The 24,001-nt window shown below is 40.9% G+C and overlaps 1 protein-coding gene across 1 annotated transcript in view; it reads right to left on the bottom strand.

Moving 5' to 3' along the window:
• The window catches only part of MEOX2 (mesenchyme homeobox 2), a 54,240-nt gene extending 35,033 nt beyond the window's left edge, over positions 1 to 19,207 (bottom strand). The window contains exon 1 of the mRNA XM_030010457.1: positions 18,351 to 19,207. Coding sequence (XP_029866317.1) covers positions 18,351 to 18,861 — 511 coding nt within the window. The 5' untranslated portion in view covers positions 18,862 to 19,207. The remainder of the gene's footprint in view (positions 1 to 18,350) is intronic.
• Positions 19,208 to 24,001: the final 4,794 nt, after the last annotated feature.

Genomic DNA, 24,001 nt, shown 5'->3' with positions numbered 1-24,001 from the left:
ATCTGTACATTTATATAGCACCCTTAACACAATTTCCGAGAGCTCTGTACAGAAATGTAATAACCACTGTACTGAAAAATATCCAGGTATATTGATGGCCTACATTTAGACTTGAAAATACAGCAAAAGGAGCCAGACTGTTGAATATCTCCTGGCAATAAGTCAGTCAGTGACAGATAAGAAAAAACTGGGTGTTCCGTCTCTTCCAATTAAATCTCAAGATAGAAGAGAAGTCCTTTCCTCTGGAGAGACAATTCACAACATGGCAATAGCTCCTAGTGCTACGGGACGAGACAGAGGAGAATTTTACACTGGAGCAATAAAACATGAAAATTGATATGAAACTTCAGTGGGATCCAATATAAATTGTACAATATGGCTGATCAAACTCAGTTGAACAGGAGGAAAAGGCACAGGGTTTTCAGCATGTGGTAGATTTGCAATGCACAAAGGTTACTGGGAGAACTGCATGATCTTAATGTGAAAAGTAAATAAATAAAACATTCTAGAGCAAGATAGTACCAAATTTATGTTGCTATAGTCTTCAAATGCTAACTGGATGTGACATTTGCATCTGTCAAAGAAGGTAAAATAGATTTATGGATAATATACAGGAGGAACCTGTGTTGAAAATCCCAGATAACCTGACAACTGCCTGTTTTCTATAAGGGTGAGGAACATTGATCAAGGCAAGCACTGAGATCCAGCCAGTCAGCAAGGCTTTCCATTTGATCTGGATTCAATTTCAGAAAAAAGTCTGGCTGAGGGCGTGCATCAGCCAAACAAACACACCATTTGGAAAGAAGCTGGGATATTTGTTGAGGCAGAGAAATATATCTGAACATCACCTCTATACATATGGTTGGCTACAGCACATCTGCCAATAATTGGCTCAAAATATCATCAAAATGATAAAAATGCCTCTATTTAAGATGATAAAATAAAAAGTGTTATTTATTCTTTGGAGCCACATACCTGCTCAAAAATACCTTGATTGGTAATTCACCCAGCATTTAGGAACCAGAATTATCATTGCATTTTGATGCACCTACTCCCCAGTCTAGCTTGACATCCTGAATGGTTTAGCTCTCTTTATACATAAGGGACTGTAAGCCAGTTTTGCCCATTTTACAGACTGAAGATCTGAAGTATGGAATAACTACAGCACTGTGTAAAGATTATTGAAATTACTCTGAATGAAATTAAACTAGTGGGTCTACGCAGGGACTCCTGTAGGGAGTATAGTCAGGATGATTCGCCCAAAATAACGTACTTGCTTCTCAGCAGGGGCAGTTTGCCTGGCAAAATCATGATGCTGACCTGTATGTGCTACCTTCCAGCCCTGGAGCCTGCTTGGGTGCTTCTGGGTGATGTTCTAGTAGACAAATTCATACAAGAAGTCTATGGCAGAGTTGGAAACTCAACTTTTTTCTCCTTGATTTTTTTCCAGTCTCTTATTTCAAAGCCACCCATCTTCTCTACTTTTGGGGTGCAAGGTAGCATGGTGGCTTATTTATTAAAAATTAGTCTTCTAAGCCCGCTAATAGTCCCCTCCTTTTAGTAATTATATCTAAATTTTAAAAAATTAATCCAAGAATGAAGTCCAAAGGCATTTTTGAATCAAATACAACACCTTATACAGTCCACATGTTGAAATGTTATTTTCACTTTGTTTGTATTTGTGAGTGTGTGTGTATATAGAATTTATGTAAAATCAAGAGCTAATTTTTACTATCTTTTTTTAACTATAAGAAGGCACACTAGATGCCTTGTTTGATCTTGATTTAACCGAATCCTGCAACTACATATATTATGACAATCTGTATATTATGAACCTTAAAGTATAAGCACAATGATTTGCAAGTATCCTATACGCTAGCCTCACTCAAGAAATTTTCTAGGACTGGGAGCTTACTTTGTAGAAGAAAGTGCACAGTCCTGGTTTCTGTAAAATATGTTATATTTTACAGGATTGCCAGCCTAAAGTAAACAAAAGCATGACCATACTGCAGTTTTGAGAGAGTCCACACGCTGGTTGAACTCCTTGAAAACGTATTACCAAAGCACTAGATGCAGCGAAGTAGGTCCCCAGTATGAAAGCAACGTGAGGGGGACATATTTTTAAAACTCAGGACACGCTGGAGGGCTTGCAGCCCTGCAATATTAACAATAGATCTCTTAACTATAAGCAAATGCTTGAAGGATATAGATGAGGGACAATTCTGGAATCAAATGTTTACAGTTAAAGTTCTACAGCCAGGAAGAGATAGGCTAAAGCCTAAAAGCCGCCTCAACACAAAGGGATCAGCTTTCAAGCAAGCTGCACACCCGACTGTTACCATTTAGGCACCTAAATGAAGAACAATGGGGGCTGCTGGGTTCTGAGCTCTTTCAAGCATCTGGTCCAAATTCTTTCCTTCCATATGAATCAAAACAAATGTTTAGGCTACCAACTTTCCATTGCCCTTTCAGTTTAATGCCAGCTTTTCTAGCTTTTAAATTCCTTAGTATAATAAGACGAATAAAACACTAACTTAGCAAAATGCCCAGTTAGGGACTATTTGCAATATTTTCTTTTTTATTAGTAGCAGACATAAAGTTTGTATAAAGTCATTGTAAAAATATATCTTTGAAAACAATATCTTTTGGAACAAGATTTTTTGGTTTAATACATTTAAAAAAATATGAATTCTTCTTACTTGGCTATCAAAAAGTGGTCACAGATTAACTCACAGATTTGAAGACAGAACAGACTGAAAGTCAGCATAAAACAAAACACAGTAGCAGAAACAGTCAGAAAATTACCAAGTAAATTATATAAGAAAACAAAAAGGAGATCACGTCATGATGTGGAAGGAGAACATAAGTCGATGCGTGCTGTGCCACACCATGCTAAGGGAAGTTTTAAGGCTATGTATTTCCTGCTGCTCAGGACAATTACGTCTATCCTACAGCGGTGCGGAGGCTGATACAGGAGCTGCAATGCTCTGCAAGAGCCCAGGATACATCATTGTGCCTGGACCCTGGCACATCCTAAGATGGTTGAAAGCTGTGCTAAGTAGTCAAAAGACTGTATTTAAATGTTAGAGGGCAACTATTGAGACAGACAGACAAATGTAACTGCATGGTAGTGTCACACCTCTGCAACTAAGAGATGACATAGGAAATGCACAGCATTACCTGATACTAACCCTGGGAGAGTAAAGGTCTGTTCCCAGTCCTCTTCCCACTATGGGAAAACCTGTTCTGCAGAAATGTGCAAATTCAAACATTTTAAGAAAGTCTCTGCTTAAGAACACAGAAATTTTGCAGGCTTATCACAGTGAATACTGAAACATTCAACACTATCAAGCAGGTTCATGAATAAGTAGACTCAGCTGGACAAAAGTAAAGAACAACTGGATATCTCAGTTTTACAACACACACAGCAGCAAAGGAAACAGTGACTAGTGAAAACACAAAACTACGGATGGAAATCTGTGGTTTTTTCTGAGTTGAATGAAAGAAAGCTGCTTCAAGAAGCACATAAACAGAGTTGGCAGGAAACATCTTTACTAATTTACGTGAGCTAATTTAATAAAATTTGGGGGATGGAAAGAAACATACAGTCCATTTTCAGCTTTTCCTATACCTTATGAGCATTCTTCTCATCAGATTTTCTTTTCCAAACAATATTCAGGTTTAAGGTTTCTATTGCTTTATGATTCTTACATAAATTATTTTCTATAACTGCTACTATGCTAAACAGCCATTGTGCCAAAGTTCCCTCTGACCTTCATTTGTAGAAAAAGTTTTCATTAAGAAAATAAAATGAAAATTTGGAATTAATGACTTGAAGATAAGAAGAAAGACTCATCCCCAATCTAACTAATCCTGCATATAAGGATACATGAGAATTGCCTTCCAATGTTGGAGGATGAAGAGAAAGGATAGATTACTTAGGACTGTAGTAAAGCATGAGACAAGGTTCAGAAAAAGAAAGTTTGGAGTATTTTAAGATGAGTATCAGGCCAAAATTCCTGCAAGTGAGATTTATTACACCATGGAGTCTGTTTCCTGAGACTGCTAATGAAGGCAAGCTATTTTTTAAAGTCCAAATGAGCATTTAATAAATTAGTACCACACTCACAAACCATATACATAACCCGTTTTGTCATACTGAATTGAAAGAAATCAACCCACACTCAAGCCTTTTAGTCATCACTACTTCACTCCATCTGTCACTCGTCTAATAAAAGAATATAAATATAGACTGCTGTTTGGGGGGGGGGGGGTAGGGGAGGTGGGATGTACCTTTTTCCCTGTAAATAGGATTCATATAGGTAAATTTTGTGTGGCTTTTTAGCAAGGTTTCCTTCCCTTCTTTTTTTTTTTTTTTTTTTTTTTTTAACCTGTACTGTGTTTTATGTCCTTCCATTCATTCCTAGGTCTGTATAGCTAGACAGCAATGTAATTAATTATGTTGCAATTAATTCTCTCAGGAGGGTTGTTCAGCCACCATCCACTGTACCATCTGACCATCTTCCACATTCATTACACTGGAAATAATGGCATCCCTAATGGACACCGCAGAGTCTGTAGTTACTCTTCCTTTTGGAGCCAGAGAAAGCTTAGTCAGGCATAGAGTGGCACAGGAGAATAGAGGAGGATAGAGGGGAAGAGAGGGGGAGAAGGGTTGTTTTCTCCTCTTTGTGAAGGTTGGAAGTGACGTGAGGAGGGTAGTGATGAAAGCCAGCATGATTATGACAAAAAATGCTTTCAGCTATGACAGTTTTGCAGCATTTCCTGAAGGGGGGCAGCCTCTTGATCCTTTTTAATATCCTTATTAGTCTCCAGTTCAAGAAGTGTGTGTGAGGACATGTTTAACTCCCATTGAAGTCAATGGTTCTTAAGCATATGCTCAAATTTTTTCGCAAATCAGGACTTTAATCTGTTCCTTATGTACATTTAGGATTACAGAGAAGTCTTCAGTTTTTGAAGTTGCTGGAAACACCAGCTTGCTTATGGGAGGTGGGGGGAGGGAGCAGGACTCCATCACTTTCAGAAGTCTGTATCTTTCTTGTTTAATTTATTTCTAATTTTGACCAGAAAAATATCTGTTTACCAATTTTTTTAAATCTTCTCAAACACTGCCGATTAGATTCTAATGTGTGCTACAGAAATGCGAGTTACTGACACCACACCCTTTTAGGTTTTTGGTAGTTATAAAGTCACAAACACTAAGGTTAGGGTCTCATTCCTCCCTCCTTCCTCTATGAAGTTGATAGAACGCTTACCAAAACCCAAAGAGATTTATTCCTAGCAAGGGGAAAGAAGCATTGAGACAAAAGCTGTAAAACTGTCTCCGTCCTACACTGCAAATGCACCTCAATTCTGGCATCTAGTGCTTTTGGCTATTTCTGTCCTGGAACAGAATCCTCTTCACTGAGCCTGAAGGTTGTGCCAAACTGTATGGTGATTTTTGTGATATGGAAAAAAGCCCACTGGAGACTAGCCGGAAAGCAGCCAATCTTGTGATCTGATCCTCATGTGAATTTATGTCTCCAGAGTTCAAATTTAATATCTTCTGTAATTTTACCATGCACTTTATTTGCTGATATTACACTGAAAAACTCTAGATATTGAAAATAACTGCAAAATTGCCAAGCCCCAGCATTCAAAAGGTGTCAGCAAGACTCCCGTACCTTTTATTTCCTCTCCCTGCCTGCAGCTCCCTCACCCTTCCCAAATTGTTTTTAAAACACATTTAGGAATAAAATAGCACAGTATAACCAAGTGCTGGTCCAGGCAAATCAAGTGGACTATCCCAGTCCCTATCTGCTGTTATTTTTTATTTGATATGCACATGCATGCACACACTCACACACACCCCAAATGTATGTTCATGTCTATTATATCAATGAAATGGAATTAAAAAAAAAAAAAATACTTTACCACTTTCAAAATTCTTCTTACAGAAAAGCAGAGTGAAAGGACAAATTGCCAGTGCTATTTAAAGAGTTTGCAGGCCCCTTCAAAATGAGACTTTACTTTCTTTGAAGCACATTCCTTCTGGCACAAGTAATTATTACCTAAAATCTTGGAATTAAAAGAGTGCATTTTAAGAAAGTTAGATTCATTTTTTTTCACCCCTTCGGCTTAGTTTCAAATACTCCCTTTTTACACAAGGCTCTGCTCAACACTGGGTACATTACTGGTATTAAATATTAACCATCAGCGTTGTCATGGCTGAGTCATGCTCGATTTCCACTATAGCCGTTTACAGAATCTCCTCTGTGGTGCACACCCTTGTGAAGTTAAAACCTCAAGAAGAGAAGAGGCAGCACGTGAAACTTTTTTTTTCCTTTTTTTTGTTTACTCTTGGCCTTGCACACTTTTCTGACACACCATAAATACATGGAAGAGTCATGACTGACCTGCAGTTATCAAAAGTAAGTTCAGAGTAAAACAATTGATGGTTTGGGACCGATGGGATAATGACAGAATATTGCTTCTGGATGTTTCTTGCATATATGTGAGCTGTACAGAAGAGAGAGAAGAGTGTGAATGGAAAAAGGAAGAACACACTTAAGACAGCACAGAGAAAACATTGAGGTAGGTAAGAAACAGGATCCGAAATATCAGCTGAGCAGCAGTTGGGCAATGCCTTGTGGGGAAATAACAGTTTAACTCTGAGCGGATAAACTGGAACCAGAAGAAGGATTGTAGGAAGGGAATTTCAAAAGAGTGTGATTGAAAGGTAGGATCATTTAATCAGCTTTGGTTTTGGCAGGGTTCAAATAGGAGCCAAGAGAGGGCCAGGGCAGGAAAACAGGATTTGAATTCTGCTAGATGGTATAAAAGTCATCTGCAAAACGGTCTGAAAACATGTTGGAGAGAGAGAAGATTGATAAAAGCAACTTGCAAACTTTGGTGGCAAAATAAGATCTTCTAAACCATAGTTCTCACCCTGTTCAGAATAAGCAGCAGCCTGTGGCCTTGTACTGGGGAAACCAAGGACAAAGTTGTTCTGCCCCTGTGAAAAGATGCTTTGTGCTTACCCCCAGGTTTCTTTTGTGAGCATTTTTTTTCCTACATCTGTGCATTTATGCCCTCGAAAGAAAGGAAATGCTGTCTGCTTTTATAAAGTAACCGACCTTAACTGTATAAAGGTAGCTCTTAGGCTTTATGGAGAGCAGAGATACAAGAGACATTAAACGACATTGCAGGGAACGTGCAAAGGCTGATTAGTGAGACCTTCTTTCAGTGCTTGTTGTGCAATGTGCTACACTCATTCCCTGGACTTGCTTCAGTTCCCAAACTTGCAAAAATACTTTTCCAGAGGTATTTAGGGAACATGTATCCTCATCAAATAATTTCTGAACAAGTAAGGCTCCGTGCTGGTCCATATGAACACCTCAGATAAGAGCAGTACTTGCATTTCTAGCTCAGTGTGGATTTCACCTCCACCTTTTGTAGTAAGAGTCTGCTGATATGTTAACAAGGTCCTTTTAATTAATAAGCCAGCAATAACATGCAGCCAGACTCCTCTATATGAGTAGCATCAAGCTTTCCATTTATCTACATAATCAAGTCAACCATATGTTTCAAGGTTAACATGGATGCAGCTTTTAGTTTGTGTGTGTGTAAATTAAGACTATCAATTAGTTGTGGAAACATGCTTGAAAAACACAAAGCAAGCCAGAGCCTCCATAAATAATATTTTTATGGTATCTACCCATATGTTGTGGAATTACAAACATTTCTTAGCCGCACACCATCAAGCTGGAGGAATCAATGACAGAGTAGCAATGACATGCCTGTGCTTAACTTTTTGAATGTTATACTGTTAATTCCAAGAGAATTATACACAGTAACCTAAGCTTCAGCAGGATTAGAGCATCAGTACACAGACTGGTAAAGCACTGAGTGACTTTTGCAGGAGGGAAGGAAATGGCTTTCCGGAGAACTTTGAAGGATTGGGTCAGTCTGTAAGTTATATTTCACCAAACATATTTCAAAATGGCTGGATGTGTTTAGCCACTGTACTTGAAACACACAATCTCTATCCAAAAAACAGTGTTTGTTTGGGTGTCATGTCTGGCAAAGCTCTGGTGATATGTTTGCAAATACAAAAACATTAAATCCCTGATATTTCTCATGCCAGCAGACTGTAAACTCAATTGGTACCTTCTCTGCATGTCTAAATTTCAGTTTGGAACCAGTGAAATAAAGATAGCTTTATAGGGTTCCAATACTGTTAGATTTCTGTACATACCCTCATATTAAAGCAATAAAGATGTTTGCCTCATAAAGTTGGAGCAATGTATCAAACTGTAAAAAGCAAAGGGGTCAGAATGAATCGAGGGGAAAAAAAAAAAAAGCAAAGCTAAACCAAACCTACAGGAAAGTTTGGCAGCGTATTTCTTCATAATTTAAACCAATCCAAAATATTTGTGCCCTTGTCTCCAGCTTTTTCTCCTGTGCTTATTCACATTACTTTTTTTAAATTTAGAATTTTAGTTGTTCTATTTACTACTTTTAATAATAATGTATTATTTCATTAAAACAAAAATAATGCAGATGGGACAGTCACTCTTTTAATTGGCTCAGTAATAGAATCTATTAGAAAATTATGTAAAATAAAGTGATAATACAAGAAAAGATAATGCTGTGGATTCAAGACACCTTATGGACAACTGCTAATGAAGCCTCCTATTCTTATCTGACTCTGCTCCACTGATCCATAACTGTTTCAGCTTGCATTGCCTAACAGACTTACATCACCTAACGGTACTGTTCTATTTAGCGGATCACTGCGGTTCTTAAGTTATTGTAGGCTAACATCCAATGGAAATGTGATTAAGGTAAAGGGTGATATTTTTTTTTTTTTTTTGCAATAAAGGAAGTGTTCATTCTGTGAGGATAAATGGAAATTGAAAGGATATACCCGCATACACTCCTTCAGAAATGTACTTGTGTAAAAAAAGGAAAGACAGAGAGGGAGGGAGAGGGAGCCGGGAGTGAGACCATTAGTATGTATTGTTCTAATGTCCTCAGGAACGCAAGACTTAACACACAGCTGTGGCTTGAGGTCATTGTGGTACTCACAAAACAAGAATATAGAAAGAAGAAAAAAAAAGACAAAAAAAGAGCTTAATACTACTATGTCACATTTGAGTCAATCAAATCAGTAATTCCAAAGTGCAAAGGACTTGCAATGTTCTCAGTTCTCCCTAAGCTTTATATAAGGCAAGTATGACTTGCAGACTTTTATTAGATTTTAAAGTCTAGTTCAGAAGATACCAATTCAAAAGTAGTGAACACGCCTTAGCCTCTATTAGACTGCTGTTTTCTTCTGGCAGAAAATACTGTCTGGCGTTCTAAGCACAAAGCTTTAAAAGGTATCTTTGAGTGGTCGATGTCACTGTAGCCGCCTGGGCTTCCACTCACACCGTTTTTACCAGCTCAATGTACCAAAGCCTCGCAAAATATGTCATCATATAGTTTATCAATACATCTGGCTTCAGTTCTTTTTCCTTCACTAAACCAACTGATATTTTCATGAATTGAGGAGACATCTAGTCACTATTCCTACCATTCTTTTTACAGTAATAAGAACATTTTAACAGGTAGGTTTTGCTTGTCCACATATCCTACGAGGATGAGGCCTACAGCATTCTGGTATTCTGCACCAGCTGGAAGAAAAGGAAAGGCTTGAAAAGCTACTGAGACCCATGTACCTGAGGAGTCCCACTCACCCTGCAAAAACACCCCCTTCCAAGGAAGCCCCCGTGCGCACTCAGGATACATTGCATTCTTCTGGAATATGCCATTTTTTACTTGGCAGGTAGAAAACCCCACGGTTCATTCAGCTCTCTTCAGAGCTATATTGTCAGTCCACATATGTCCAACAGATTTTTTAGTATCTATTTATAGAAGGACCAAAGTGGGAAACAGTCTTTTTCTGCTCGGTAAATGTAAGTGACTAATGCCCCCAATTCTCCAAAATGTGTAAACATCCACTTAACTTCAGGTGTGTTCATATCAAAGTAATACAACTACTTCTGCTGTGAAGTCCTGACTCCACTCAATAGTTTTGATTTCAGCACATGCAAGATTTCATTCATCTCCCAACATACAAAATTAAATGCATACTGGCATCATCATGGGATCACAGTCTAAGAATTAAAACTCACAATGGTGGCGGACGCTACTGAAGTGCATCTAACTCACTTTATGTAAGGCAGTATTTGTTCAGGCTCACTTGCTAAAAATAAAAAATAGCTACTAGAGATCTGAGAGAATGCAGAAGGAAGAAGGACTGTTAAAAGCCTGCAGTAATCTGTTTCAGTTTTAGTTTTTCATATCCTATTTGCTATAAAATAATGTTCAATCAACCAATTTTTCTCTAGTCCAAGAAGCAGCTTCAGAAAGAAAGAAAGAAAGAAAAAAGATTACTTGGCTTCCAGTTAGGGTTTCATAATCCACTGGATTTTATTGGTTTAGTAAAACTATGCTCTTCCATCATAAATTAAAGATTTGACTCATTCCTTTGAGACTTGTTTCTTCTGCTGTTTGGTCAATTATTTTGTTTCATTTGTTGAAAAGAAGGATAAAAGGAAACATAGGTTCAAGTACAAAATAACTTTTCTTTCAAATGACCGTTAAGTTTTCATGTATGTTTTATTCTGTTTATGTACTTTAAGGGCCTTTTTCCACTACTGCAAGGTTTATTCAGCACAGGTAATTTTCAATATAAACTTTAGACTGCTTTTTTTTCTTTGTGTAGAGTGAGAAGCTCCAGTGATTTCAGACTGCGTAGTATTAAATGATTACATTCATCATTAAACAACAAAATATTCAGTAGCCAATTTCCAAATGTGATTTCTGATTTTTCTTTTGATGTATAATCGCATGGCTATTTAGTAATATGCACAACTTCTAGTCAAGTAACCTACCCCCAAAACTATTTGTAAAATTCACAATTCCATACGGAAAATAAACTCACATTCTGAATAAGAGGTATGTTACTGTCTTCTGTAGGTCCAAGATCTCAAAATGAAGGACATCCTCCCTAATCTACAATGAATATTATACCTTTAATATCATTGATGTTAACAAGTAGAATTTTGACAGCCTAAGTTGTCTATTTATAATGTTTAGTAGAAGACTTCAGAAGCAACTTTTCATTATACTACTGATTTTTTTTTTCCACTTTGCATCACTCAGTGAATGCTAGGATACAGTGATGCAACTCTGCACTGGTGATAATACAGATATATATATATATAAAATTAGCAGAGATTGAATAACATCAGTATGATTTAATTTTTATCTATTAAAAATATTATTTTAAAAGGATATGGTTTAGGTAAACTTATCAAAGGACACAGATTTTGTAATATATATTAATAAATAACAAGGACAACGAACGCTAGAAAAGTAAGACCGATGGCAGCAGTGTTTTTTTAAAGTAGCATTCCTTTGCTGTGTTTGCCGCTGGAAGCATGCGAGACAGCGTATCACAAAAAGCATAAGCACTAGCACGGCTAACTGGTCTATCTCCTTCTCCCAAGCTAAGAATTCTTCCTAATTCATAGTGAGAATGCACATCTTAAAATCTGGCACTACCAAAAATCAGCGGGAATTTTGTCATCAGTATCTTCCAGGTGAAACTTCCCTTAGCATGTATGTTTAGAAACCATTTATATTAATAACTTTTTTTAGTGATTCAAATACTTAAAATACATACAAGACTAGACTGTGTGCATCCAATGCAATTACTCAGGCTATTTTTTAATTCAAACTTTGATTAAATACAATAGAAAAGCAGCTATCCAGTCATCAAAGACCCCAGACACTCACCCCAGAAGTCAAATGACTTCTTGCTGTGCACACCTATGCAGCCACACAAGCTCATGCTGGTAAAGGTGATGTGATTGCCCTGCTGAGCAGTGGGAGGAAGGTTTTTTCTGCAGGGCGGCTGCGCATCGTCTCGCTCCTACCCTGCCACCAGCAATACTTGAGAAACGGTGATGCAGATCTGTAAGTCTTTAAAGCCTACTAAAAAAAGCGCAAGCACGCGCACACACGCATACAAAGCTTTTCATTAAATAAAAGCTTACAGTACTTTACAAATGGAAGGAAAGCACTGGTATTGTCATTGTATAGGTTGGGGAAACAGACACAAAAGGACAGGGCACAGGCTCGAGGCAGATCATAAGGCTGGGTTCTGTGCCCAGCTGTGCACTGATGTAATGAAGTAGCCTCAAGCACTGTTTATCAAACTTCTCTAACACCACACTATTTTAGTTAGAAACCTTATTAGCGACATATGCAAGTATTTATATTTAAAAAATATGATTTTTCTTTCGTGTCCTTTCAAGTTGCATTCTTAAGTGTATTAGAACAAGGACACAGGATAACATAGCAAAAATAAGGATTGAACCCAACCCCACCATAACTACATTTTACTGATGGATTTAAACTCTGCTCATTCTAGCAGATGAAACCAGATTTATTTCTCTTCATTTCCAGAGACTAGCAGAACTGCTTGGTAGAATACATTTTGCTACTGACACATGCTACAGCAACCTTTCCTGCTGCCGTGTAACATTGTATTTGCTGAAAGCAATAATCCACTGAGCAATATCAGATTATTAGCAGACAGCAGCAAAGATAATGTTGTCACCTTCCCTTGAATTTCAAGACACAGAGTTCAATCCGACTTGAGGACTTCAAAGATACAGCATATCGAGTCATCACATCACTAAAGAATGAGTATTTCCAAACAGCAAACTATATGCAGATTAACAGGCTCAATTAAAAGCACTTACTAAATAATTAGCATGTCTAAAAAGGGCAACAAGTCTGACAAAAATCCAGAAACTGATTACTTGCTGTGCAAAATACTAGAGAAGTTATGCTAGATATGGTAGGACATATTTTATCCTAGGATGTTAAAACCAATGAAATTAAAATTCAGTTTTTATATATATATATAAAATGCTGAATTGGCAATGCTCAACCAGGCAATCCTAATATTTTATCAATAAATATCTGCAAGAATTATAAAGCATTTTTCTTTCCCTACCATGCAACAGCAGTTTAAAAATCCTGAAAGGTAACTCCAACCATGATTTTTCCGAGAAGTTTTAGTGAAATTTTCTCCAGATATTGACAGAATGTTTGGATCTTTAATCTCCATGTGTCCATATGTCCTTCTGTGTTTTGTTCTAGTACCACACTTCTTACTCATCCAGATCCCTTGGTGACTTTGCTTTGAAGACTGGGATCCTTGATAGAGCTTAATACCAAATAATAGAAGAATATCATGCAATTACATTTCTGTGCCAAAGATTTTAAACAGCGTAACAGAATTAAGCTCCAACAGCTTAAAGAACCTTGAGCTCTTCAGTAGTTCCACTAGAGTCAATAGACCTTCTCACATAAACATTTGTGCTCCGGTGAACGCCTGCATTGGGACCCCAATGTTTCTAAAAGGGCGGCGTGGGGCAGGGGGGGGGAAGTGTAAATCCTACTGAATTTTATATGAACAGACAGAAATACATAATTAGAGGCCATACTTATTTCTGTCCACACAAAATTACTCTTTGGCTATGGGCAAAAAATTCTGAGAATGTATCAGTAAAATAGTGTTTAAAAATTTTACAGTCCTAGAAAAGTTCTGATTATATTTCCTGAGAGCAAAAGTGAACATTTTGCAAATTTTCATCTAGTAAACAATCCAGCAAGTGGCCCATTAGGTAGCCTTAAAAGTTTTCTCCTAAAACTATGATTATTATTCATCAGATTTTGAACTTCTTTCATTTATGAAATCTACAGAGGCGTTTTTTTTGTTGGTGGTGGGGTTTTTTTATTGGTAAGTGATGCTTTGATACTGGATACCAAACAAATTAACTCTTTCCAGAAAAACTGTGCTTTATTATGTATTTTTTCTTGCTTCCGTTTACAACCACGCTGAAAAGCACAGACATATTGATGAATCAGTTACACAGTTCTTTTTGACTACAAGTGTGCAGCTCATTTTTCTTACTGATGTGTTTCAGAAACCAATCAGAAGTCCTCAAAACCCATGATTTTTCAGTATTTGTAATCATTTATCAAAATGACCTGCTTTTTAGAGACCATTTCAAACAAGTACGTATGATTTATGATATTTAGATATGTTTAAAATAAGTTCCCTGGAGATGTAACTTTTTACTGCTTGCATGTTGAGAATAGGTAGGTTATAAAAGATGTTAAAACACTGGAAAAAAGAGTATTGTTTTCTTTTCATGTGATTTGTCAATGAACAAAACCCAGCAGAACAGCTATTGAAACACTGGATTCCTGAAATGTTTTTGTAGGTTTAACAGCAGTGTTTCTATATGATACTATTGTAAACAGTCAAAAATATGAATAGTTGTTATTACCTGCTAGCCTTTCCTTGGAAATCTGTGCCATATAAAAACATTTTTCCATGTCAAACTTTTTTTTAAAAAAAAAAAAAAAAGGCTTCTCATGCCTGGGGGCATGTGTTTAATTACATTAGACTTTAACTTGAATCAAATTTACTTGTAGCATACATTTATCTATCGCAATTAGATGTTTGAATAGCTGTAGGGCTCAGAACTCCTTCAACAGTATTCAGCCTCCCCCTGGTCTTTTCAGCATTGTACAGATATTTTTTTCGCCATAGCATTTTAGGCTTCCTTAAGGCTACCAGATTCACTTTCTTTTTGTATTTCTCAGTAAACCTAGGTTACACTTTCTATATAGGCATTATGTGCTTAATGTGCTTTTCTCCTGCGTGAAGTTTTAAGAAAACTTGGACCTAAGTAAGCCAACTTAGACAATTGCAGTAGTAATTTTGCATTTGATGAGATCTGCATCGTCTGAGAATCAAAACCTACTCTGTAAAAAACAGAAATAAAATGGCCTCAAAAGTCACAGGCAAGTAATGAGAAGGGGAGGCATTAGAAAAATCCAAAATATTCCTTATAGAACAACTCATACCACAAAGCAACAAAGCACTCCAAGAATATGTTTTTTATACACTCAGCATGGTTTTCATCCGCACCTCATTAGCACACAGATAATTCTGACCACTAGTGCACGTTAAAATAAGCGATTTTATTTGTAACCTCTCCTCAAATTTAGTATCGTCTTTTTACTCCTACATCCTTGACATACGCAGAGCTGAGTTACAAAGGCAAGGATGCAGATGCCATTATTCACTGCAAAACATTAACATCTGAAGATTAGTGTGCATCACTCCTCAACTTGCGGGCTAGTTTACTGACCCGCTTCTGGGCCTACGCAGGTTGAAAGGAATGTTCGGAAGATAGTGAGAGAGCAACTACAAAACCTGGAGACACTGACAGCTGTAGCATGCAGGGGTCGATGACTAAGTAAGCAGTATTTCCCAGTCCTTTACAACAAGAACAGTTGACAATTTCACCCTGTTCTGTAGCAGCCTATTCAGTATCTTCAAAGGGAACTTCCCAAACTGCTTAAAACCTGGGTTAGGGCAAAAGAAAACTGTAAGTCAGACAGTTTATGAAACTACCACAAATGCACATCTCACCTTGCTTTCTCAATCCCAAACAAAAGTATTACACAGCATAGCGCAAAATACTTCTATCCTCCCATTCCCTTGCAATATGTGAATTCCAGGGGGAAAGAGCAAGCACAGGGACAAACACACAGTCCGTCGTCCAAAATGTGCTCGCCCTCTAGATTTTTGTTTATGATTTTAAAAATTTACACTCCTGCCATAATAGCAAATAAGTAAAATGAGGTATCTCTGCTGGTAAATTTTCAGAGTATCTATATGGCTGAGCAACAGTTACTAGTTTGGGAGATAAATGATACAAGGAATGTTCACGTTTTACTTTCTTTATCTATAAACTCAGCTTTACGAATCGACGTTCCTCGTCTTAAACGTTCAGAAGTAAAAGCAGAGTAGTGCAAGAAAGGGGTAGCCTAAGGTTAATTCAGCTCTGAAATGCAGAACAGATTCAGGGCTCAAGAAAACACTGAACATTCTGTGGCTTTAAGTCATACGCTTAAGAAGAGGAAATATATCTGTAAATAAGCAAGAGCATTAATAATTGTCTCAGAATGCTGGCACTCAAACTTAAACAGTCTCTCTTCACTTCTTAGTTATTTACTATTAGGATTTTATACAAATGCCTATTGAAGTAGTTCCAAGTGTGATGAATATGTCTCCAAAAACTGGGGAAGGCATGGATGAAATTCTTTCAAGTACGGTAATTTGTTTAAAAAAACAGATTAATGAGAAATAAAGGGGATGGGTTTTAATCAAATAAGGGGCAATTGTGGGTGACAAATATAGAAATACAGTGACTTAAAAATAGTTCTTGCTGCCATACATTAGAAGGGCATTAAATATCTAGCACCAGAGTTCAGGATTAATAAAGGGGTGGGGTTAAATATTCGGTCCAAAACTCAGGCTTGTCCTGAAGAAAAACCGAAGATACAGCAGCTACCCAGTTGCTGTCAAAAGATGCCTATTTTCTGTTTGAGAACTCACAATTGTGTGAACTGCCATAATATTTTTTTCTTAGGGGAAGGGAGGAGGAAAAGGTTACCTGCCTTGATCTTCAGAAAGTCTTAGAAAGTGAGGTTCGGAGTACAGCACAAGATAAGCTTAACCATGGCTAAAGGCTCGAACCCTTGTCCACTAAATCCAGTGGAAGACTCCAGTCACTTCAGGGTACAGTTTGGGGCATTCCCCACTGGTGTTTTTTTGGTTTGCATTGCAAAATGAAATAAACAGAAAGCGAGACAGATACTTTCCTGATGGCGAAAGGGACCAATTTTCTTTTTTCCTTCAGCTTTAAACAGACTGACAATACAATAAATCCTTACACCAACAGGCATCCAGTTATTTTCCCAGTAGTAATGGGGACTCAAATTTTAGTATTGCTCATATACCTCACAAAATCAAAGAATTCCTTTTATCTCATAAAATGTAAGGAAGATGCAACAATAGATTTCATCACCAGTGTTTTAACTAAATACGGCTTTTAATCTTGGAAGAGTTTTCAGCCTGTATACCAGCTATGTAAGACGAAATTCAGTTAAACCCATTCTGAATTACTGTAAATGTTTCTTAATGTGACGGACAGTGAAGAAAATGATGGTATCCTTGAGGGTTATTTTTTTAAAAAGTTTCTGTTGCTTACCACTTTACCAAGCTCACAACATTTCGAGCGAAAGAGGTCACGGTTTCAGTTGTGAACTTCATAAATATCTGGAAAAGCCTTTCACTTTCTCTTCCTCGATAACAAACAATTCGCTACGCCTGCTCTTGAGTTTTCAAACTGTTGAGCCCTCTCTTTTTCAAGTGCCTCCTGCCTGTCTCAGTATATTTTTGATGACCCCCCGGTTTATGTGTGCCCTGACGGAAGTGCCATGAGTCGCCTTGCCTTCGCCAAGTGGCTTTTGTCAGAGTGGGACTTTGACAGGCTTTGCCGTTTTAAAAAGCGGAGATTATGTCAAGTTTTTTTGCACGCTCAGCAATGCCAAATCATCGCTTTGGAATGACTGCGGGTCTACATGTTTTTATGCTCGTCTTTAAGTAAGAATTGCGGTGATTTTAAAAGAAGTCAGACAGCTCCTTCCTTCCCTCCGCCCCCGCCACCAGCAAACTGAAGTGAGGCAGCTTTCTAAACCTCCCATTCACCCGTTCGCTTTACGGACTCCAGGTTTTGCCCCTTCCATGCTGAGCGTTCGATGCAGGCGCTCCCAGATCCTCCAGGGCAGCAAGGCATCAGCTCCTCGCCCGAATCCCCACTTCCAAGGCAGGCAGAGTTTCCAAGCGTTGTGCAATCGCCTCGGAACCGCAGTCCGCTCCGCGGCGAAGGGGCGGAGGGGAAGGAGCGCGCTATATTCTGAATTTTGAAGCAGAGGTGGTGTACCGGGCAGGGGGGAGGGGGACGCGGGACCAGATGCTAAAATCCTCACCAAAACTACAAACGTTTCTCTCCTTGACTGTGGGAACCTCTCTCCCCACCACCGCCACCTCGATTTCACGCTCTATCACGGGCTGGATTTTTCCTTTTTATCCCCCCCCCCCCCCCGCCCCTGTAGCCCTAATAAAGCTTGCTTTAATGATGGAGATCCCGAGAGCGCGTCTGAGGGAAGGAGCGACCCGGCAGCCCGGTGTCAGTGGGGCGACGAGAGCACCGCGGCGGCTGGGGCCGGGCCGGGCCGGGCCGAGCCGAGCCGAGCCGAGCCGAGCCGCGCCGCGGCGGGAGACCCGGGGACCGGCAGGGCAGCTCCCCCCGGCACCCTCCGCCCGGGGGTCCCGCCCCGCAGGGGAAAGCGTGAGCCGTTACCTGAGCTGTCGCTTTTCCTTTTGCCGGACCTCTTCTCTGTTTCCACCGGGGACAGAGCCTGCCTGCCATAGTCCCCTGGCGCACACGCTGCCCCCGTGGGGGTGTTAGTGCCCAGGCTGGAAGAGTTTGAACACAGGACGGGGGGGCTGCTGCCCAGCTCCGGGGGTCCTCCTGAGTCGGGCTGAAGGCAGAGGCTGTGCCTGGCCGCGGCGGGAGGAGACGACATCTGAGGAATGTGCCAGTTCGTCTGCAAAGCCTGGTGCTGCTGTTGCTGGTGGTGGTGATGGTGATGATGGTGATGGTGGTGGTGCCCCCTATGATGCTGGCTGGCAAACATGCCCTCCTCATTGGGGTATCCCGCTATTATGCAAGAGGAAGAAGAAGAAGACAGATCAGGGTAGGACATGTGGTCAGATCTTCCATGCAGGGCAAGAGAAGACTGGGAGAAAGGGTGCAAGCTCTGCGCAGTGGCATGGGGGCTGCGCAGGCAGCCAAAGAGTGTGTGATCCATGGCATGCAAGTCTCAGGTTCCAGGCAGGAGAGTTTAGGAAGGATCCAACTTCACCACCCTTTGTCAACTTTCACTGTAAACAGATCGGGGTTGGGATTTTTTTTTCCAAAAAGGCAACGACAGACTTTGCAGCAGGCAGCTGAGCTCAGATAATCCAGGTCTTTAGCCCTAGTGGCCAGTCTCCGCTGCATAAACACTCGGACCTAGATGAGCCTTTCTCAGAGCTGCTCAGATGTCAAGAAGTGGGAGAGGTTGAAGCCAATAGAAGGTGGTCCCAGAGAACTGCTTGAAGGGGGAAACAGCTCCGAGAGGTTATAAATACAGTAGTGTGTAATGTGAGCTGGGGGCTGGCTTAGCAACACAGCACTGACCACATGCAAACTCCCTCCAAAACGCCAGCGCCGTCCCCGCGCCGAGCCGCTCCGTCAGCGGGCGGGCAGCGATGCGACAGAGGGCGCCAGAGGCACAGGGGGGGGGGGGGGGGGCCGGCTCCGCGGGGGCGCAGCCCGCCTCTCCCTGCCCCGGGGGGCGGGGAGCGCGCCTCCCCGCCGCGGCGCCGCCGGGGCTGCCCCGGGGGCGAGGCCGCCCGCGCCCCCCCAGCCAGAGCGGCGGCGGCGGGGGGTCGGGGGGCGGCGGTGCCCCCGCAGCCGTGCGGCCACGGCAGGGCCACCGCCGCCCCGTCGGGGCTGACGGGGCCGCTCGGGGTGCCACCGCCCCCCCCCCCCCCCCCCCCGGGGAGCGCAATAAAGACGTGAAGGGGAATCCGCCGGGTTTACTCCGGGGTGGCAGGCGGGGGTGCGGGGGCTACCACCGCCCCTTTCCCCCGCGGGCTGGAGGGCGCTTGGCAGCGCCTCACCTGCGCGCCCAGGTGGGAGGGCGCAGCGCGGCCCCAGCGCGCAGGCGGCCGCGGCGGCGTGCGGGGCCGGGGCCGGGGTCGGGCGCCATCCCCCGCGCCGAGGAGCGCGGTGCGGCCGCGGGGCATGCAGCCCCCCGCTCCGCCCGCACCCACCGCCCCGGCTCCCGGGGTGAGCCGCCGCGCTGTCCCGGCCTCCCGCCCGCACCTCACGCTGTCCCGCCAGCCTCAGGGGGCCGGTTCCGCAGGGAAACCACCGGCGCCCACCGGGCCATCAGATCTGGCCGGAGAAAGAGGAGTTTCCCTGCTTGCCCCCTGCCCCTTCGAAACAAGAACTCGCCTAATTTTTATTCCCCGTATCTTCATTTTCTTCGTTGCGGTCTTCAGTGGCTCAAGAGGGACAACCTAGGGAGTCCGGGCTTGGCTTTTTTTTTTTTTTTTTTTTTTTTAACATGCGTGTAGTGGAATTAACAGTAGCCACGGAGGCGGCCGTTAACTGGTTTAAATCAGGATAACGCATCTATTGATCACTGACCAAAGAGGTGCCTACTGCGGAAACGTTCTGTTCCTTAGCCCTTCCTCCTCGCTGTACCTTCCTCCTCCTCCTCCCCCCAAATCAAAATTCAAGATAAATAAATAAATAAATAAATAAATAAATAAATAAAAGGAAAACCATTGCGCTCCTGCAATTTAAGTCTAAATTCTTGGGTCCATGTGCGAAAGATAAAATGAATTTGAATTGCTATTGGAAAAAATCAGGAATTGTATGAGATTTGCAAGAGCGAGTTTCTTAAACGGAAATTGAGTCCTATTTTGTGGGAAATTAGTTTTGCAGACTTTCTAAAAAAAAAAAAATCTAAAACTTTTGTTCAGCAGCTGCTCCACTTTTCCTTGCAGTTTCAGACTGAGCTGGAACCTGCAGCAGTCTTTCGACGGTAAGATTTTCCCCCCTTTTCTGACATCTAATGCTTTTTAAAAATTGTCTTTAGCTTTAACTGTAACAATGCGGTCTTTAAAAAGAGAGTGGCGTCCAAAGCAGAAGTTGCTGCCTCTGTGCACTGGTCAAAACTTGATATTTCTTCAGAATAAAGGAAATATACAGTTACAACACTGATGAAATATTTTGTGCTTTTCATTGTGTTTATCGTTTCAATATGTGCTCTAATATTAAGAGAGAGGAGTACAAAGAAAACTCGGTGGCTGAACCCCTCTTGGGTTTGCCGACTCGCCGGGCTGCCAGCACAGGGGTGTGTGGCGGGGGTCCCCCAGCAGCAGGCACTGCCATGAAGCGACAGAGTTACCGGCGCGGTGCGTCGCGCCCGCCGTGGCCCCGCCGGCCCTGGCCCGTCTCCCCGCCGGCGACGGCCCGAGGGCTGCGGGGGCGGGCGGCGGGGCCGGGCGCGGGCGGCCCCAGGTGGGAGCGCGGGGAGCGGTGGGGCGGCCCCCCCGGCGGCCGCCCCGCTCCGCTCCGCTCCGCTCCGCTCCCCGCCGCACCGCTCCCCGCCGCGGCTCGCCAACCTGCTGCTGCTGTCAGTCCGCCCGCCCGGTCCGCGGGGGCGAGACGCCGTCGGGGGGGCCGGGGCCGGGGCCGGGGGTGGGGGGGCAGGAATGCCAGGACCCCTCCTGCAAGGGCCGCCGCCGCTGAAGCCCCGACACCGCCACAGCTGCGAAGGGCCCGTGTGGGTCCCAAACCCAAGCCAGTGTAAAAATGCCTCTTTTTTTTAATTCTAGGGGATGGCCGCACAGGATTTCTCGCACGGGATAAAAAAAAAAGTGAAATAAGTGAAGGACAATGAAGAAAGTGAGAGGGTGCGAGGGGGAGGGAGAAAGATTAGGTTTCCAAGAGAAATAAGAGACGGAGCCAAATAGCACTTTTTAGGGAGAGGTAGGACAGGCTCCAAAAGGTGAAGAGGAAAAAAAAAGAAGAACGCAATAGCAAAGTTATAACGGCACGGCTAAGTGTTTGCCATTAGCTTCGTAATCAAACCTGAATATTCGGGAGTGTGCTTCCTTGGGCTCCTGAGTCACCTAATAAGTACACAAGTCCTGCATCAAGTGTTCTTATTACTTCGTTAGTAAGAGGTTTTAAGCACGCAAGAACTGGAAATACAAACCTCTATAGAGCTTTATGCTTTCATTTTGAACTATCTAAGGAGAATGCAAATATAGGCAACTAATGTTAAGGCAAATAAACAATTTCAAATGCCTACTGAAATGATTCAAAAAGTTTCTGTGCAGAGTTATCAGATAACTGTGGCTATACGATACCATCCTTTGTAAAAATTCATGACTTTTCAGTCAAAGAAAACTTCAGTGTAAAGCTTCTCAGTGAAATAATTGCTGAAGAAAGTGTAAGCACTTATTACCTCTCAGTATTAATGATTGAATTCTTGTTCATATTATATCTTTTCAGAATGTGCGTTTGACCTACATGTGGTACAAAAGCATAACTTAAATCAATGCCAGCAAGTTTGCCCAAAGCTTATAACATCAAGTGAAAAAATAGAATGTTTTAAATATATGAAAACAGTAAACCGTTTAACTCATAAAAACATCTGGAGCCAACACAGTTTGGAACATCATTTATATTTTCATGTATGGGCTAATATTTGCATTTGCTTTGTGTTTTTCCAGTTTGGTGATTTTTAATTTTTTTTTTTTTTAACTTACGATTTATGGGGAAAGAGATCATATAAAATTGACCTGAATGAACCAGTGTGCAATGCCTCCTCTTCAGGACTTTTGTAGTCTTGCTCATATTTTTTTACGTTGGAGGCTGAAAGAACCATCTTCCTGAATATTTATCAGAATGTAAGTAGGATTCTTGAACAGTTCTTTCTAGTGTGCAGTTTGCATATTGGCAATATGCATACTTCAGTAAAATCAGACAGATAGGCATACTTGGGGACCACCGTTTGAGTGGTATAAATTGTCATAACTTTGTTGAAGTCAGCAAAAAGATGGCAATTTACGCCATTTAAGAATATTTTCCTCACTGTCAAAGAGAAAGCTTACAAATATGAATTCAGTTTATTTTAGCCAAAGATTTTATTGTACTCAAGAGCCTACCAAAGCAAGAGGACGAGGTTTTATTGTACTGTAATTATGATCAGTTCGTATTTTTCCATGGCAATTTGGTGAAGGCAGGCATCATTATTTAACCTTAGAGTCAATCCAGATTCACAACAGATGTATGTTTATTTCCAGGCTTTTCTTTTTTCCCTAAATTTTGCCTGTTTAACTCCCATAGAAGCAATATAATTCGTTTCTCTTGATACCTGTGCTGCAATGGAAACCTACAGATATAAGCAATAATAAAGCCTGAGGATTATGCATCATTTCAGAGATGCTTGAATGCCTTAACTGAAAATCCTTGCACAGAAAAGGAATAATTTGTTGACTGACTTGTCAAAAATACTGAATCTCTGACTAGTTAAGAATGACGATAATCACATTTACCATTCATAAACCTATGGTATACCAGTATCTTCTCTATACTTTACCATAAAAACATATTTTGTGAGAAATTACGCTACCGCAATGCATACCTCATAACTTTAACATTGCATTTCTGTGGTGTACTTCCATTTAACTCTTTTTAACATTTACATGTGCCATGGTTTAACACTTATCAGACATAATTTTTGCTTTAAAGACTACAACATATGTATAAAAACTTTAAGCCTGAATCCATATTTTCAGTTACTTCTCCCATATACATATGGATTGTGTTCTAATTTTCATGATCTCCAAGTATTACAAATTTTAAAGCTATGCCAGCAATTTAGTATATTACATAAAAGTTGTGCTGAAGTATGAGGCCCTCATTGAAAATGATTTACAAGTTTGCATTACATCATTAAAAGTTATTTGAATTGCCAGCCCACTCTAACCAGTAAAATATCTTATGCTTCCTTTTTAATTTAAATAAACCAATGAAATACTAAAATGCTTAATGTACTTGAGGCTTCACACCTGAACTATGATGTTTCAGGAATGCTTTTAGAGTTTAAGCTCTAGGAAACTTGCATTCCACATTAGATACTCAAAAGCCCCAGAACAAGTTCTCTTCAAAACTTTGGTGTGTGTTTGTTTTAAATAGATAATTTATTTGCAAACTGAACCATCTTGCACAATACTATTTGTTTCCCAATCTGCATGTTATATTGCAATTTAACAATTGTTTCATTCTTTCTAGTATTATCTCTACTTAAGAACACTGAACTAAAAAACAGTTATGAGAAGCCTTGTGGGGTACTTTAATAATACGTATCTTTCATTTGTATT

The sequence above is a fragment of the Aquila chrysaetos genome, chromosome 3, assembly GCF_900496995.4.
Source record: "Aquila chrysaetos chrysaetos chromosome 3, bAquChr1.4, whole genome shotgun sequence".
Taxonomy (NCBI): domain Eukaryota; kingdom Metazoa; phylum Chordata; class Aves; order Accipitriformes; family Accipitridae; genus Aquila; species Aquila chrysaetos.
Note: the sequence above shows the minus strand (reverse complement) of the source record. Positions and strands in the feature narration are given on the sequence as shown.